At 43.3% G+C, this 17801-nt stretch overlaps 1 protein-coding gene and 1 pseudogene across 4 annotated transcripts in view; both read left to right on the top strand.

The window, feature by feature from the left end:
* Positions 1-17801, top strand: part of CDIN1 (CDAN1 interacting nuclease 1) — a 264777-nt gene that overhangs the window by 110794 nt on the left and 136182 nt on the right. For all 4 annotated transcript variants that reach the window (XM_054716375.1, XM_008142974.3, XM_054716376.1 and 1 more), the window contains 2 exons: positions 12488-12553; positions 13161-13266. In XM_054716375.1, the coding sequence (XP_054572350.1) occupies positions 12488-12553; positions 13161-13266 (172 nt within the window). The remainder of the gene's footprint in view (positions 1-12487; positions 12554-13160; positions 13267-17801) is intronic.
* LOC103287468 (60S ribosomal protein L27-like) lies at positions 8904-9353 on the top strand (annotated as a pseudogene).

Here is a 17801-nt window from a genome sequence, read left to right as displayed (position 1 = left end):
GGTGTACTCATTGGGATTTATCCTGTCTTGTAAATTTATTAATTTTGTACAACTACAAATAGGTATATTGTATTAAGAGAAGTCACAGTTGAATAAAGGACTTTAGTTTCTCCAACTAAAAATATATACTCACAAGAGGCCCAGTGCATGAAATTCATGCACTCGGAGCGGGGGTGGGTCCCTCAGCCTGGTCTGTGCCCTCTTGCAGTCCAGGACCCCACGGGGGCATGTCCACCTGCCAGCTTAGGCCCGCTCCCCAGGATATTGGGCCTAAGCCATCAGTTGGACATCCCAGCATTGCCGTGGAGGCGGGAGAGACTCCTGCCACTGCCACTGTGCTCACCAGCCAGCCATGGGCCTGGCTTCTGGCTAGGCAGTGTTTCCCTTGTGGGAGCGCAATGACCACCAGGGGGCAGCTCCTGCATTGAGTGTCTGCCCCCTGGTGGTCAGTGCACATCATAGCGACCGGTCATTCTGCCATTAGGGTCAATTTGCATATTACCCTTTTATTATATAGGATATATTCATCCATTAATTCCAAAAAATAAGATTTGAAGTTAAGTACTATTTTAGATACTAGACAGAAGCCCCGTGAAGTCCTCACATTTTTGGAGTTATGTTCTAGTAGGAAGACAAACTACAAACAAATGACTACAGATAACTCCTAACAGTTAATTATAATTCTTGAATTAATGTTATCCATTCTTTTCAACTAACTTTTGTTTAGTGTGTTGTCTATGTGCCAGGAATTACACTAGTTAGTATGAAGATGATGTAAGCACTTTGTGACCTCTGGATGCTCACGGCCATGCTCACTATGGCCATGTTCGTCCCAGTAAGAATGCATCCCACTTCTGGTGCATCTTAGCAGGTGCTTGCTTGATAGTCTTGATAATGAAAATAAATACAGGCTACTGTTGTGCTGCTTTTATTAAACTTTTGAAAGAAAGTTATAGATTATACTAAAATATCAATAGCTACCCTTTACATATGTAGAAAGTGCTACCAGCTCATAAGCTCCTTTTCCTGAACTGGTGATAGAATTTTACTTATTCATCTGCTCTCTCTCTCTCTCTCTCTCTCTCTCTCTCTCTCTCTCTCTCTCTCTCCCTCCCTCCCTCCCTCCCTCCCTCTCTCCACCTTCCTGCCACCATGTGCTTCTAGAATGGCTAGTTGAGCTCCTTAGCTTGACTATCTTCCCACAAAGCTAGCCACTCTTTTAAGTTCTTGCCATGGGCAGGCACCATAAAGGATAAAAAAATAAAAGTTGAATCAAACATGGAGCCTTCCAGAAAAATTTCAGTTAAGTACATGTCAGTTCTTTCCAAGGATAGTTAATTTAGAATTAAGATTTATTGATCTGCATTTAAAATCTCAGCAGATATGAAGAACCTGCTGCCCACTTCTAGGCTTGGATGCACAAACCCTCTTAAACTGTAAATTGACCAGTGAGCAATGTGATCATCCTCATCCCCTCTGCTAAGGGTTTGTTCCATTTCTAGTATCAGTGAAGTAGAAAATGTGCTTCATCTACTGATGGAGATTGAACCGCATCCAGCACAGCCAGTGGTGAACCTGGGGAGGGGCAGTGAAGGATTACAGAAAACAGACAAGAGAATATAGTTGGGGCCTGGTGGATCACTGTGCCTGGATGAGGACACAGTGACCCTGCCTGTAAGCCAAATCTTTATTTTGTAGTCAAATCACGCAAAGCAAAACAAGGGAGTGGTCAAGATGCTTACAATGTTCTTGCGAGTTTCAAATCTATTTCTTTCCTGTTGTTGCAAATCTCTGAACTCTATCAAGCTTTGTTTTGGCAGCACTTGCTGCACCTCCCACAGCCTACATCCCTCAGCTACCTAGGACTACAAGGTCAGACTATAAGGTCAAGCTTACATACAACCATAGCCTTTGATTATAATTGTGCTGGGAGAGCTTTGCCCTCCAAGCTGGGACTTGTATCCCTCTCATCAGTCCGAGGCTTGAACCTGTCCAAACGCTGTAGCTGCTCTCCTGTTTCAGTTTGTATCTCTCTAGTGATTAAGGAGACCACATTTTGTTGTATTCTCTCCCTCTCACTCCCCACCCCTTTTTTGAGAGGTGTTTGGGGGAAGAGCTTTGAATGAAAGACAAAGGAGGAAAGGCAAATAGTGATAGTGTGAAACACCAAGTTCGTTTGCACCATTAGTGAAAATATGGAACAGCTTATACCAAAGACTACAGGTAAACTGTTCATCATCCCTGGGTTGGCCTATCTCTAGGTCAGAAGGACTTTCATTAGTGACTGCCATAGTCACTCTATTATTAAGTTTGGCTCAATAGGATGGTTCCAGAGACATTTTTTTATTTGCAGTGAATGTTGCCCTGTTGACACTTGAGAGGTATTTGCTTTATCCCTGCCTCACCCACCCATGTTTGGCCTTGCCTATGTCAAACCAGCAGATTTTACACAGGTGCTTTTCTAGCATTTGTGTATTACTCTGTGGGACTCTAAGAGGGTATACTCTCTCAAGTCAAATAGACTAGTGAAGGATGTCCCTTACCAGGAGAAATCAGAATCTTGGTTACTAAGAGTTCATCTCCTACAACTTTATCCCCCTCCGGAAGCATCAGTGCTCTGCTCGGGAAGTGATTATGATGTGGCAAGTAGAGGATTTTTACTTCAGATGAAGACTAGGAAGCGGGAACAGTTTCCATGCAGCTGTTAGCAGTAAATATTGTTATATAGGCTAAAGAGAACTGAGATGGTTGGGTATTTCATAAGGAATCAACTATTTAAATTCCTACCTATCAGAAGGTTAAAAATCAGATGCCATTTTCAGAATAACAAGAATGTGACACTGGGGTCGAGATGTGAGGGATTTAAGTGTATTCTTTTTTTTTTTTTTTTTTTTTAAATTTCTTTATTGATTAAGGTGTCACATATTTGTCCTCATCCCCCCATTCCCATCCCCCCCCTCCCCACGCATGCCCCAACCCCCTGTTGAACTTAACCGTTGGATAGGCTCATATGCATGCACACAAGTCCTTTGGTTGAACTCTCCCCCTCTCCCCACCCTCCCCTATCCTCCCTCTGAGGCCCGAGAGTCCCATCGATGCCTCCTTGCTTCTGGTTCTGTTCTTGTTCCTCAGTCTATGTTGTTCATCATTTCCCCTAGATGAGCGAGATCATATGTCACTAGATATATACTTATGAGAACTGAATGTGAGACGAGCAATAATAGTTATGTTGACAGGCAGATGGATCAGTCTGTAGTGAGTTTCTTTCTGGACCAACAGTTCTTTTGAGACCCAATTTCAATGTCCACCAGTTCCTTATCTGTACATGTCAGCACTGACCCCTCAGCTCTGGATGGTGGACAAATGGTGGTAACGGAGGTCCGACTCCCTCTGGTTTGGTCTCGGCGAACCCAGGGGCACGGCTTCACCCGGACTAAGGGGCACGTGGCCTCACCCGGATCTAGGGACACAAGGTCTCACCCGGACCCAGGGACGCTTGGGCTCTCCCAGACCCAGGGGCACGTGGCCTCATCCGGGCCTAGGTGTACGAGGCCTCACCCGGATCCAGGGACACATGGTCTCACCCGGACCCAGGGACGCTTGGCCTCTCCCAGACCCAGGGGCACGTGGCCTCACCCGGGCCTAGGTGCATGAGGCCTCACCCAGATCCAGGGACACATGGTCTCACCCGGACCCAGGGACGCTTGGCCTCTCCCAGCCCCAGGGGCACGTGGCCTCACCCGGGCCTAGGTGCACGAGGCCTCACCCGGATCCAGGGACACATGGTCTCACCCGGACCCAGGGACGCGTGGCCTCTCCCAGCCCCAGGGGCACGTGGCCTCACCCGGGCCTAGGTGCACAAGGCCTCACCCGGATCCAGGGACACATGGTCTCGCCCGGACCCAGGGACGCATGGCCTCTCCCAGACCCAGGGGCACGTGGCCTCACCCGGGCCTAGGTGCACGAGGCCTCACCCGGATCCAGGGACACATGGTCTCGCCCGGACCCAGGTGCGCGTGGCCTCTCTCACACCCAGGGGCACGTGGCCTCACCTGGACCTAGGTGCACGAGGCCTCACCCGGATCCAGGGACACATGGTCTCACCCGGACCCAGGGACGCTTGGCCTCCCCAAGACCCAGGGGCACGTGGCCTCACCCGGGCATAGGTGCACGAGGCCTCACCCGGATCCAGGGACACATGGTCTCACCCGGACCCAGGGACGCTTGGCCTCTCCCAGCCCTAGGGGCACGTGGCCTCACCCGGGCCTAGGTGCACGAGGCCTCACCCGGATCCAGGGACACATGGTCTCACCCGGACCCAGGGACGCTTGGCCTCCCCCAGACCCAGGGGCACATGGCCTCCCCCGCGCCTAGGTGTACGAGGCCTCACCCGGATCCAGGGACACATGGTCTCGCCCGGACCCAGGGGTGCGTGGCCTCTCTCAGACCCAGGGGCACGTGGCCTCACCTGGACCTAGGTGCATGAGGCCTCACCCGGATCCAGGGACACATGGTCTCGCCCGGACCCAGGGACGCTTGGCCTCCCCCAGACCCAGGGGCACGTGTCTTCACCCGGGCCTAGGTGCATGCGGCCTCACCCGGATCCAGGGACATATGGTCTCACCCTGACCCAGGGACGCTTGGCCTCACCCAGTCCCAGGGGCACGTGGCCTCACCCGGGCCTAGGTGCACGAGGCCTCACCCGGATCCAGGGACACATGGTCTCGCCCGGACCCAGGTGCGCGTGGCCTCTCTCACACCCAGGGGCACGTGGCCTCACCTGGACCTAGGTGCACGAGGCCTCACCCGGATCCAGGGACACATGGTCTCACCCGGACCCAGGGGTGCGTGGCCTTTCCCAGCCCCAGGGGCACGTGTCTTCACCCGGGCCTAGGTGCATGAGGCCTCACCTGGATCCAGGGACATATGGTCTCATCCTGACCCAGGGACGCTTGGCCTCTCCCAGTCCCAGGGGCACGTGGCCTCACCCGGGCCTAGGTGCACGAGGCCTCACCCGGATCCAGGGACACATGGTCTCGCCCGGACCCAGGTGCGCGTAAGTGTATTCTTTCCTTCCTGAAGAAATTGCTATATGAGGGACCATCTTTGCTTACTCCCCCGATTAAATACACGTGTCTGCTTCTCCCTGGGCCAAGAGAAGAGAGCGGTAGACATGCTAGAAGGCAGCCTGGTCTCTGGAACTTTGAGGACAGGTTGCCCCGTCCACTTATGGGAGCCTTCCTGCTCTGGGCCCACAGCCCTTCCCTCCACTGCTGTGGTTAGAAAAACTCATGTCTGCTCATCATCTGCTTTCCTGGCCACTGATGATAAAGTGGACCTATTTCGGTTGTAAGTGACAGAAATCTGATCAAACTGGACTAGACACACACAAAAGGAGAACACAGAGCGGTATCCCTGGGAAATCCAAGAGAGAGAATTTTGCTTCCTGTGTGCCCAGAGCACAGAAGAAAAAGCAATGTCATCAATATCTCCTCTTTTCTCCCTCTCGTGTTCTGCTTTCCTCAGTGTGGGCTTCCATTTACAGGCAATAAAGCTGATCCTTGGCAATTGCTAGTCTGCTTACTGCTTAGAATTTGTAATCCTGGAGAAAAGTTGGTGATTCTCTTTTGTCCCATTACAAATCTCAGAAAGGGTTCTGATCAGCTAGTCTGGGTCTTGTCCACCCCTGTGGCCAGTGCTGAGAGTCATGTATTGACCACCAAAATCGCAATGTGAGAGTAGGGAGTCAATGCCGCAAAAGATGGGGTACAGAGCAGAAAAATCAAATATCTCACTCACCCCACAAAAAATTAGCTACAGGTTCCAGCTTCTCTCCCTATAACCATAAGGCACTGGTGTTCAAATCTGTTATTGTTATTATTGGATTGAATTCTTGGGTCTCTCTCTCTCTCTCTCTCTCTCTCTCTCTCTCTCTCTCTCTCTCTCTCTCTCTGTGTGTGTGTGTGTGTGTGTGTGTGTGAGTGTGTGTGTGTGTGTGTTTGGGAGAGCCTTTGTATTTTTTAGAACTGCAAATACGCCTTTCTCATTGTGATTGGTTCTGGGACAGATGGAGCTGGCCCTGACATCAGTGACTACAGCTAAAACAACAGTGCAGACACAGGCTAACACCCAGCCATTCCTCAGAATTTTGGAGTTGCAAAGGGCTCTAGTGACCATCCAGTCCCCCTGCTTTGTTTAGAGGAAACTGGCCCCAAGCTTTGCTTCATAGCTGGTGCCCTCCCAACAACTTGCCCTGTATTCTTTTACTCTACTGTGCTGATGTATCCCTTCTTTTACGGCATTAAACCGAAAGAATTGAGAGTGATGTGGTATAAAATATAGACAGGTTCTACTCTGTCTTTATAGCCACCAGTCGGCAGGTATCAGCCTACCAGGCCTTCCTTTGCACTGTCCCAGCTTCGTGACCTCCCATTTGTTTGCTATCTTTAGGGCACTTCAGTTTTCACTAGTATTGTCCCCTAAAGACATAAGCAAGGGACAAGGTCAGAGCAGTCAGTTGTATTGCTTATTAGTGGCTTTGATAAGAGGCTTTGGGGGAAGAGGTTGAAACTAATGGCCGTAATGAAATTTTGGGTCCTCTAAAGATTTCATTTGTCTGTGCTATTGGTCTCCCCATTAAAAGCATATATGTTCTGTGTACCTTTGCACATGGGCTGCATATCATACTAACATTTATTGCTGAAACTTTGCAAACGTCTTACATTAGGTAGAAAAGACTGTGAATATAAAAATATGGATACAAAGGTTATAGCACCAAGTATTGAATGAGACAGTGTTTTGGGGGGGAAAATAATACAGAAAAAAATACTAGAATAGAAAAGATATACTATAGTTTTTTTCTTTTTTAATTAAATTTATTCTGGTGACATTGGTCAGTATGATTATATAAGTTTCAGATGTGGGTTTCTGTGTTACAAGATCTGTATATTGCACCGTGTGCCTAGCACCCAGAGTCAAATCTTCTCCTGTCACCATATATTAAGACCCCCTTCCCCCCCCACTCCCCTTCCCTCTGGCAACCACCACACTGCTGTTTGTGTTCATGAGTTTCAGTTTTATATCCCACATATGAGTGAAATCATATGGTTCTTAGCTTTTTTCTGGCTGACTTATTTCACTTAGCATAATATTCTCAAAGTCTATCCATGTTGTTCCAAATGGCAGTATTTTATCCTTTCATACGGCTGAGTAGTATGCCATTGTGTATGTGTACCACATCTTTATCCAGTCCTCTATCTCAGGACATTTTGGTTATTTCCATGTCTTGTCCACTGTGAATAATGCTGCAATGAACATAGAGGTGCAAATATCTTTGTGAATATATGTGATTGTTTTTTAGTTTTTCAGGTATATACCCAGGAGAGGGATTGCTGGTTCATATGGTAGCTCTATTCTCAATTTTTTGAGGAATCGCCATACTGCTTTCCATAGTGGTTATACCAGTCTACGTTCCCACCAGCTTGCAACCAAAAGAATGAGATACCTAGGAATAAACTTAACAAAGAACGTGAAAGACCTATATAATGAAAACTACAAAGCACTATCAAAAGAGATTGAAAAAGAAACAACAAAATGGAAAAATATTCCGTGTTCACGGATTGGGAGAATCAACATAGTTAAAATGGCCATATTACTCAAAGCAATATACAGATTTAATTCAATTCCCATCAAAATCCCAATGTCATTTTTTAAAGAAATAGAATGAGAAATCATCAGAATTGTATGAAACACAAAAGACCCTGAATAGCCAAAGCAATCCTGAGGGGAAAAAATATAGTTATCATTTGTGTTGATGTATATCGTTTTTGCCTTTCCCCAATTTAGTAAAAATATAGGTGTTAAATTAGTTTTTTTAATCTAGCATTTATAAAGCTTTTGACAAAATCATAGATAAAATGCCATACTAGAATGTACCCTTTTTGTTTTCAGATGCTGTGGACTGAAGTTTTACCCAATTTCTCTGGGTTTAACTATTTTTTAAAATTTAAAGCCTTTTAATAAAAACAGAAGAAAACCTCAAACTTTTTCTTGGTGGTCCCCATGCCCTTCTATTATTCTTAAGTATATGTTAACTAGTTTTAGATGTGTTTCGTTCTCTGACTCAAAATCAGCCTTTTATTAAAAAAAAAAAAGAAAGAAATTGTGTAATTACTACTTAATTTTTTTGGATATTTTGGGTATTTAGAGAGGCCGGTAATTAAAAGGCCAGAGAAATTAAAGTTTCACATTGTTCTTTAAGTACGTGTAATTTTTTCTTATGTTTTCTTTCTTTTTTCTTTTTTTTAGTATATTTTTATTGATTTCAGAGAGGAAGTAGAGGGAGAGAGATAGAAACATCAATGATGAGAATCATTGATCGGCTGCCTCCTGCCCGCCCCCTACTGGGGATCGGGCCCACAAACCGGGCATGTGCCCTTGACTGGAATCGAACCCGGGACCCTTCAGTCTGCAGGCTGATGCCCTATCCACTGAGCCAAACCAGCTAGGGCCGTGTAATTTTTTCTTTAAAATGTCCTCTAAAGGCACGACTGACAACCAAAAAAATAAATGAGGAAATATCACTTTATCTGTGGATGGAATTGTTTTCATTTTTTTAGCTCAGTTGGAGAGAGGAGCGTCTAGAAATCAAGAGATTATGCAATTTATTTCTTCAGGCAGGTGTTATCTAAATAATAATATCCTGAAGATGGTCATCACTTGTCCTGTGCTTCAAGATCTTCTAGGAAGACATGAATAGTCTTTAAAATGCACTTGTATTTGCCCTGGCCTTATAGCTCAGTTGGTCAGAGTATTGTCCCAATACACCAAGATTGTGGGTTCAATCCCCGGTCAGGGCACATACAAGAAGCAACCAATCTTTCTGCTCTATGCCCCAGTGGCTGCCTTCGAAATGGGCAAGTTTATGAAACCTGGGAAGGTGGTGCTGGTCCTGGCTGGACACTACTCTGGACGCAAAGCCATCATCGCGAAGAACATTGTGATGGCACCTCAGACCACCCCCACAGCCATGCTCTAGTGGCTGGAATTGACCACTACTCCCAACCAATGACAGCTGCCATGGGCAAGAAGAAAATTGCCAAGAGGTCAAAGATCAAGTCTTTTGTGAAAGTTTATAACTACAATCACCTCATGCCCACAAGGTACTCTGTAGATATCCCCTTGGACAAAATGTTGTCAACAAGGACATTTTCAGAGACCCTGCTCTAAAGCACAAGGCCCGATGGGAGGCCAAAGTCAAGTTTAAAGAGAGATACAAGACCAACAAGAACAAATGGTTCTGTCCTCAGAGCCGAGGCTTCAGACCTCGTACGTGGGAGACAGTTCAGCAATGAGACAAGGGAGTGAACAGAGAATGAGGCCAAAGGGAAGAGTGAGCTGATGACTGAGTCATAGCCTCTAGATCTTAGAGTTGGAACCCTGAACCTCCAAATGGTCAACCAAGTTTTAAATTTATACCCAATGATTCAGATAAGGATCCTAATAGTAAGGAACCTTCCAAGGTCTGGGAATCAGGCCAAATGGATGGGGCTGACCTTAAAAATCCCCTATAAGATCAGTGATAGAAATTTCTCAGGGGCCTAGGCCAGGTGAGCAAGGCCCCTTATTCATAAATGCTGCTTCCTATCCTTATACTGTCATTTCCTGTGAACTTTGCCAAGTTGTTCCCTCCTCTTTCCTTAGGAAATCTAGGATAAAAGAAACAGTGTGGAGGTTGAACCAGGCCTTGGGAGTTCAGTAAATAGAAGATAGCCAACACATCACATAGTATTTCAGAGTGTAGAATAAGCTCTTCATATATAGATATAGATATATAGATATAGATATAGATATAGGTATATAGGTATATAGGTATATAATATACTGTATATCTATGTATCTATATACACTGAGTGGCCAGATTATTATGATCTCTGAACGCATAATAATCTGGCCACTCAAGTGTGTGCGCGCGCGCGCGTGCGTGTGTGCGTGTGTGTGTGTGTGTGTGTGTGTGTGTGTGTTAGAGGTAGAGGCCCAGTGCATGAATTTGTGCATGGGTGGGGTCCGGCCAGCCTGGCCAGGGGGAGAGGATATGGGCGGTTGGCAGGCCTGCCTGCTGGTTGAACTCCTGGTTGAGGGGACAATTTGCATATTAGCCTTTTATTATATAGGATATACACTGAGTGACCAGATTATTATGTGTTCAGAGATCATAATAATCTGGCCAATCAGTGTATATGTATATAATCCTTAGTGGTGACACTTACTTTAGAACAGTGGTTCTCAACCTTTCTAATGCCGCGACCCTTTAATACAGTTCCTCATGTTGTGGTGACCCCCAACCATAAAATTATTTTCGTTGCTACTTCATAACTGTAATTTTGCTACTGTCGTGACCCACAGGTTGAGAACCGCTAGCAGGGTCGCCTAAGACCATCGGAAAACACAGATATTTACATTACGATTCATAACAGTAGCAAAATTACAGTTATGAAGTAGCAACAAAAATAATTTTATGGTTGGGGGTCACCACAACATGAGGAACTATATTAAAGGGTTGCGGCATTAGAAAGGTTGAGAACCACTGCTTTAGAAGCTATCCTTTCTGAGCACTGGGAAAGTGGGGTCAGGCTAGGGGATTTTCCAATTCTCCACAGAAAGATGGAAAGATTCCCTAGCCTCACTGATGTTTTATGTTCAGGTTTGAGGGTTTGGTTTTTTGTTGTTGTTGTTTTTCACATTAAGTACGTCATGCAATCTACATTGTCATTGCAGGTATTGTGCTGGTAACTGTGGTCCCGTGAACCAGAGTGCGGCATCTGCCTTTTAAAGGGATATTAGTGTGTGCATGTGGATTGCTTGGTGACCTTTGAAATTTTGTTTTGAGCTGCTGTCAGAAACATAATCATTTTTCTTTCTGAAATAGATTTGAACGTCTGCAGAGTTTTGATCAAGCTAGGACAGTTTTAATAAAATATTAATCTCTCTTTTTTAATGTCAACCAGCTTTTAAAACTGTTCATCGGCTACCTGAAACATCAGCTCACGGCACTTGTGTTGATTATAATAAATGCCTTTTCCATTAAACATTCTTGTGGTCAGAATGCATTTAGAGGATAGAAGTGTTTCCAGTCTCGTTTGTCTGCCATCCTGTTTTCCAAATTCTCTTGGTTTTGAAGTAAGATTATTTTAATAGTGTATTTTCTTTCTCAATAAATAGCTAACTTAAAAATTTTTATAGTGTAAATATGGGAGGTTGTTCTGAATTCTGGCATCAATCCTTCAAAATCTGGGTAGTTGAAGGATACCAACTTTTAATAAAACTTAAATATCTAGTTTAAATATGTCTTGTCATTAAAAGGTTCTTTACATCTAAAACGCTGACCTTTCAAGATGTACACAAGACTGTTCTCAAACTGAGCTTCTGAACATTGGCCATGAAACCACTGTCTTGGGCTGACAAATGGATTGGAAATAAGCTACCCAACCCTGGGAATGGGCCATTAATTTTAATCAAAGGTGATGCAGGAAGGCGAATGGGATGCCTGACAATGTCAACAGCCCAGTAGGTGTTAAGAGACCACACAGCCTTCCTTGTTACTTGGCCAGGCCATTAGTTGAGGTTGGGTGAAGACAGAAAGCCATGTCTGGAATTGAATGACCAGGTCACTCCAAAATCTAATGGAGAACTCCTCATTTCAGAAATCACACTGTAATGTCATTAGAAGTCAAGGACAGCATTTAGAAAATATCAGAGGGAAACAAAAAAATGTTAACCAAGAACCTAGCTAGTTTTTTCAAACTTTGTAAAGCTCTCTATTTTCTCATCTTTTTTTCCTTCTGAATGGATCATTGACATTTATACAGGATCAAGAAATCAAACAGACCTAGAAAAAAATCTCAAAGACTGTTTGCTTTTCATTCAGAATTACATATTGTTGGTTATAAAATTCTGGTAAATGCCAGAAACAATAGCATACCAAAGGATTTAAGCAGGGTGATTAATTCTCTGTGGTGATCTCAGTGTCCTTGTCCCTCTCTTGTGTTCTTATGTGTAGGAATAGATTCACTAATAGAAACTAGACTTTCTTAATTGCTTTAATAAAAGTATTTTATAATTGTAAAGGCCACTGTGCCTTACTGTAAATTGTCAATATTGGCTAATAACATTAGTGATACTCATGGTAATGAAACCTTTTCTTTTAATCAGTAAGTATACTTCATTATTTTGAATACTTTCAATTATAAGAAAAGTAGCATATGACAACTTGAATTATAAAGTTTATACTAAAGACATAAAAATGCAGAAGGGACAAAGAGGCATTCTTGTATCTATTCTTCATGTATTCTGACAGTGTTGTATGCATAAGAAAGAGATGTATAACTGTGTTAGTAATTTCTATACATTTTTAAGAAAGAAAAGCAATTATGTTGCTGTCTCATTAGTGGAATACTGTAATAAGTAATAGTATCTATTCTTCCTGTAGATGAAGATCAGCTCCGTGCTAAGGGTTATGACAAAACACCAGACTTTATTTTACAAGTACCAATAGGTAAGTTCTTCAACTCTGTTATGCATTTGTTTACAGAGAAAAGGAATGTGTGTTTTTTTTCATAGATTTAAAAAAAATTCTTATACTACTACCAAATGTTACCAGAGTAGATTCGCTTCATAATATTGTATCTAAATGGGTGAAATCATTGGAAAAGATTATTTCAAAATAGCAAAAAGTAATAGGTTCAGACGAAATCTACCCCTTAAAATCTTTTACATATATTTGAGAAATAAATGTCTGAAGATATTTTAGTTGCTGTTTTCAAGTCATTTCTCGAAATATTACATATTTAAAATACGGTTCTATTGCAAAGCCAGGCTCACTTTTGTTTGCTTTCATATTACTTGTCAACTTACATAGTCTCAGAATAGGAGAAGGACTAGGACTTTTGAAGATGATGATGAAAATAAAAGGGATGTGATTGTAGCATAAATGTTCCTTGTAGCAAACACATCCGATGTGTTGTTTTATAATTATGTCCATCGATGACAGGGAGGGCTCAGCCTCTGCTCATTAATGGGAAGCATAGAGAGGCCTATGCAGAGTTCAGAATTTTCCATTTTCCCTTTCCTTTGCTCCATATTAGTAATGCTTTGTCCCTTAGCTGTGGAAGGGCACATAATTCACTGGATTGAAAGCAAAGCCTCATTTGGTGATGAATGTAGCCACCACGCCTACCTGCATGACCAGTTCTGGAGCTACTGGAATAGGTAAGGTCCCATTATTTTTCTCTTAAGATAAACGATACTCAGCTGAAATCTCATTAGAAAAAATATTTTGTTTAGCTGGTAAAAATGCTGGTAGCCTTTGTTTCTAGTAAATACAGAGACTTGATTAATGTATTCATTTCAGATAATTTAAACTTCTCTGCTTTCATAATGTTGCTTCATTTTTTAAAACTAAAAATCTTCGCATAAGGTCAAAATTAGTATATGCCATTTTCCATTTTATAGTGATAATACTGGTGTCACTCAAACTATGAATAATAATATGTGGTTCACATTATGATATTGACATTGACTTTTATCCTTTTGATGTGAAATCCGTGCCTACTGTCAGACCTTAAAAAGTATTTTATCCTTAGCTCTCATAGAATATACAAACAACACACGGGTGGGAAAAAGTAGGTTTACCATTGTGAGTACCCAAAATAGTGTTGATTCTTACACTATTTTTATTTATGAATTAAGGATTGCATTATTTATTATTATTATTTTATTATTATTATTATTAACCTACTTTTGCCCACCCCTATATAAAATGTCAAAACAAATCACCTTCCAGCAATAGAAAACAGTTTACGTACCAACTTCACAGTCAACCTTCCCGAGGTCATGGAAATCTCAGTGATTAAGAAAAATGTGGTGTTGAAGGAGACCATATTCCAGCCACCATATTCCAGCCACCTTATTACTGCCATATTCCTGCGTACCCACTACGTGCCTGGGCCTGCACAGTATCTCAGTTAATTCTCACAAGGAAGTCACTTTACTCCCACTGTACAGAGAGCTAACTGATCCTCAGAGAAAAGTAAGTGTCCTACAGCCAGTCATCAGAGGCCTGCATTTGTCTTTCCCACTTGCTACCCTGTGTTATTTCCAACACAACTCTGTTTTCATTTACAATAAAAGTGTTGAAACTGGCTTTTTCTATTATCGAAATCCCCACTTTTCACACCACACATCTCTTAGAACAGGAGGTGGCTTCAGGGGTAACCTTCCTAGATGAACTGTGTTCCTCAATCACTGCCGAAGAGTAAGAATACAGGAGTAAGATGACATTGGCCCAGAACATTAAGGAATGAGATAGTAGCATCTATGGACAATAGTCTTATCCTGGGGGAAAAACAGTGGCAGACTACAGAATTGGGCATTATATTGTTACTCAGCCTTACAAAAGGCCAGCGGACCTGCCTGTAGCAGCTGTGCTAAACTAAGCCCACTTTTTGCCATGGTAACAATGATCATGACAAAATGCTGAATGTAATGGCTTTCTTGATTTTCTTGTGTAATTGTGCGTAGCATCCGAGCTTTACTTTACGGGGATGGAGGAGGAAAGTGCAAAATGTTTTAGAAATCATTGCTGTTTCAGCGTTTCCTGTCTTTTATTCAGCCATTATTCAAATTAGCAGTAATGTTGCAAATTGAATTTTCAATTTTTAGCAATTTTATTATGAGTTTGAAATAGTAAAGAAAGCATCATTTTTGATAGTATAGGAAAAACAATGACAAGAGAATCAAATTGTATAAGTTTAGGTTGCTGAAGGATTTTAAAAACGGATAAACTCAATCATTATGCTGTGAGACTATCTCTCCGCTTTGGTACTGGTCAACTCTTTTAAGAGGAATCCCAAATAGTAGCACTTACTTAAAAATTCCATAAGCATATCTTTATTCTAAAACAACTATTTTTGAGTGCCTAGTACTTCCTATTTTAGAGGCTGATTAAATAACCTACTCACCTGTATGATGGATCTACAGATTATTGACATGGCTGGAGAAGATCCGAACAATAGATGATTTAGTACAGTTTCCTTTGGGCTGGATTTTAGATTATTTTGTTATAAGCTACTTTTATATTCTAATCATGATTGACTTACACCACTATTGATTTACATCCCATAAACTTGGGTTTTTTTTAATATTAGACCAGCTAAGTGGGCACATAATTAATTCAGGGTATGTTATGTGATAAGGGAAAGCCAATATCGGTTTGGAATGTTCCAAATCATTCAAGGAAGAAGTACTCTACACAGAAGTCATTGCTGTTACCAACTATCTAGAGAGAGACCGAGAAATACAAGTAGTGCTTTCACTTAAAATGGAACATGGAGGCATTTACCTGGACATAAACTTTTGGTTATAATCTGATAGAAACTCACCAGTGATGGGCATTTTGATTTAGCCCATTATGAAAGTATAGAACCTACTCTTGATATTTTGACTAGACTCAAATAGCCCTTGCTAAAGTTCTTCAGAGTTGGTAGAAATCATCCCTCCCAATGCAGGTAGCTTTTCAAGGCAGTTTGGTTGCCATTTGGCCTAACTGCTGTATTTGTGTGCTAAGCCTCTTGTTGACATAAAAACTATTATCTAATTGCCATTATTTTTAGATAAAACATTGGATTTTATAATAAAACTGTTCAATTAACATTTGTAGAATCATAACCTTGTATAAACCAATTTTCCCACACAAATAACTACAGATCCCCTAATTTTTTGTTTCATATTTGTATGTGAGTTTTCTTTTTATATAAATTGATATTCTCACTCAGCCTTTCAGCAACTTTTGATAAAGTTGATAACAACCTACCTCTTTATTAAAACATCTTCTTTTTTTTGCTCCCAGGAGATATTCTTCTGGGTTTCTTCCTGCCATGTCAGCAGCATCCTCAGGCTCCTTCCTTTGCTGGCTCTCCTTCTTCCCAGTTCTAGGCCCGAGGGCTCTGGGAACTGCGAGCTCACCCCTCTCCCCTTTTCTATCTGTATTCACCCCTTGGTTCCCTTGGAGATCTCATTGGAGACTCTGGCTTTATAGACCATCTCTATGCAGGTATCTACTAATTTTGACCCCCAGCCCTAACATTTCCCCAGGGTATATACTATTTTTTGTCAATCCAATTGCACACTCAGTACCTTTCCTTGGATATGTACTAGGTATCTCATACCTATCGTGTTCAAAATGAAGCCCTTGATGTGTTTGTTCACTCCTCCCTTTCACCCCAAGCTCAAGTAATGGCACCACAATTTGCCAAATACTCAAGCTGAAAACCTGAGTATCATCTCCAATCCATCAGCAGACGCTTTCAGCTATGTCTTCATCACATCTCCAGTGTGCCATTTATCACCATGCTGTCACCTCAGTGGCTGTCACCACCTCTTGGACTTTTGCTGTAACTTCCAAACTAGTCTTCTTACATCAACTATTGCACTCCTGCCTGTGGTCAGTTTTTATACCCCAACCAGAGTGACTCTCAGAAAATACTAGTATAGATCAGTTTGTGACAGTTCCCTGCTCAAAACTCTTTGATGGCTTCCCATCACATTTAAAATAAAATCCAGACTCTTTACCATAACATTGAGAGCCCTGCATGATCTGCCTCTCTATGCCCAATTCTCTCCACAGCTACCTCTCTTCCCTCACCTCACATTCTCTCCCTCTCATACTTCTTTGGCCATGCAGGCTTGCTTGGTCTTCCTTGAATCTACATTGCTTATTCCTACTTCAAGACCCTTAACTCTGGCTAGTCCTTCTGTTTGGAATTTTCTTCACTGGGATCTCCCCTTAGCACTAACTCCTCATAGCATTCGGGTCGCTGCTCATATTTCCCCTCCTTTAGGGGGACCTTCCCTGACCATCCAATTCGAAAGGCATCACTCTTAGTCATCTCTCTTCTCACTTGGCTGTACTTACCCCTATCTGAGTGAATGAATAGACTCTGGTTGGAAACACTTATATAAAAAGCAATTTGCTTGTTTGACTACAAGCGTTTAGAAGAGCTTTACCTTTTATATTGCTACTAGAGGCCTGGTGCACGAAATTTGTGCACGGGGATGGGGGGGGGGGTGTCCCTCAGCCGAGCCTGCAACCTCTCCAATCTGGGACCCCTTGAGGAATGTCCGACTGCCCGTTTAGACCCGATCCCAGTAGGATCGGGCCTAAACGGGCAGTTGGATATCCCTCTCACAATCCAGGACTGCTGGCTCCCAACTGCTCGCCTGCCTGCCTGCCTTCCTGATTGCCCCTAACCACTTCTGCCTGCCAGCCTGATCACCCCCTAACCACTCCCTGCCAGCCTGATTGATGCCTAACTGCTCCCCTGCCAGCCTGTTTGCCCATAATTGCCCTCCACTGCAGGCCTGGTCACCCCTAACTGCCCTCTCCTGCAGGCCTGGGTCCCCCCCAACTGCCCTTCCCTGCAGGCCCGGTCGCCCCCAACTTCCCTCCTCTGCTGGCCTGGTCACCCCTAACTGCCCTCCCCTGCAGGCTTGATCGCCCCCAACTGCCCTCCCTTGCAGGCCTGGTTCCTCCCAACTGCCCTCCCCTGCTGGCCATCTTGTGGCAGCCATCATGTGTCCACATGGGGGCAGCCATCTCTGACCACATGGGGGCAGCCATCTTGTGTGTTGGAGTGACAGTCAATTTACACATTGCTCTTTTATTAGATAGGATTTCTAATTACTATATGTAGTGTGCCCCTCATTCCTTTGTAATCAAAACTTCAGAAATTTCCCCTAGCTTAATT

This window comes from Eptesicus fuscus, chromosome 5 (genome assembly GCF_027574615.1).
Source record: "Eptesicus fuscus isolate TK198812 chromosome 5, DD_ASM_mEF_20220401, whole genome shotgun sequence".
Lineage (NCBI taxonomy): Eukaryota > Metazoa > Chordata > Mammalia > Chiroptera > Vespertilionidae > Eptesicus > Eptesicus fuscus.
This window is presented reverse-complemented; position numbering and strand designations above follow the sequence as displayed.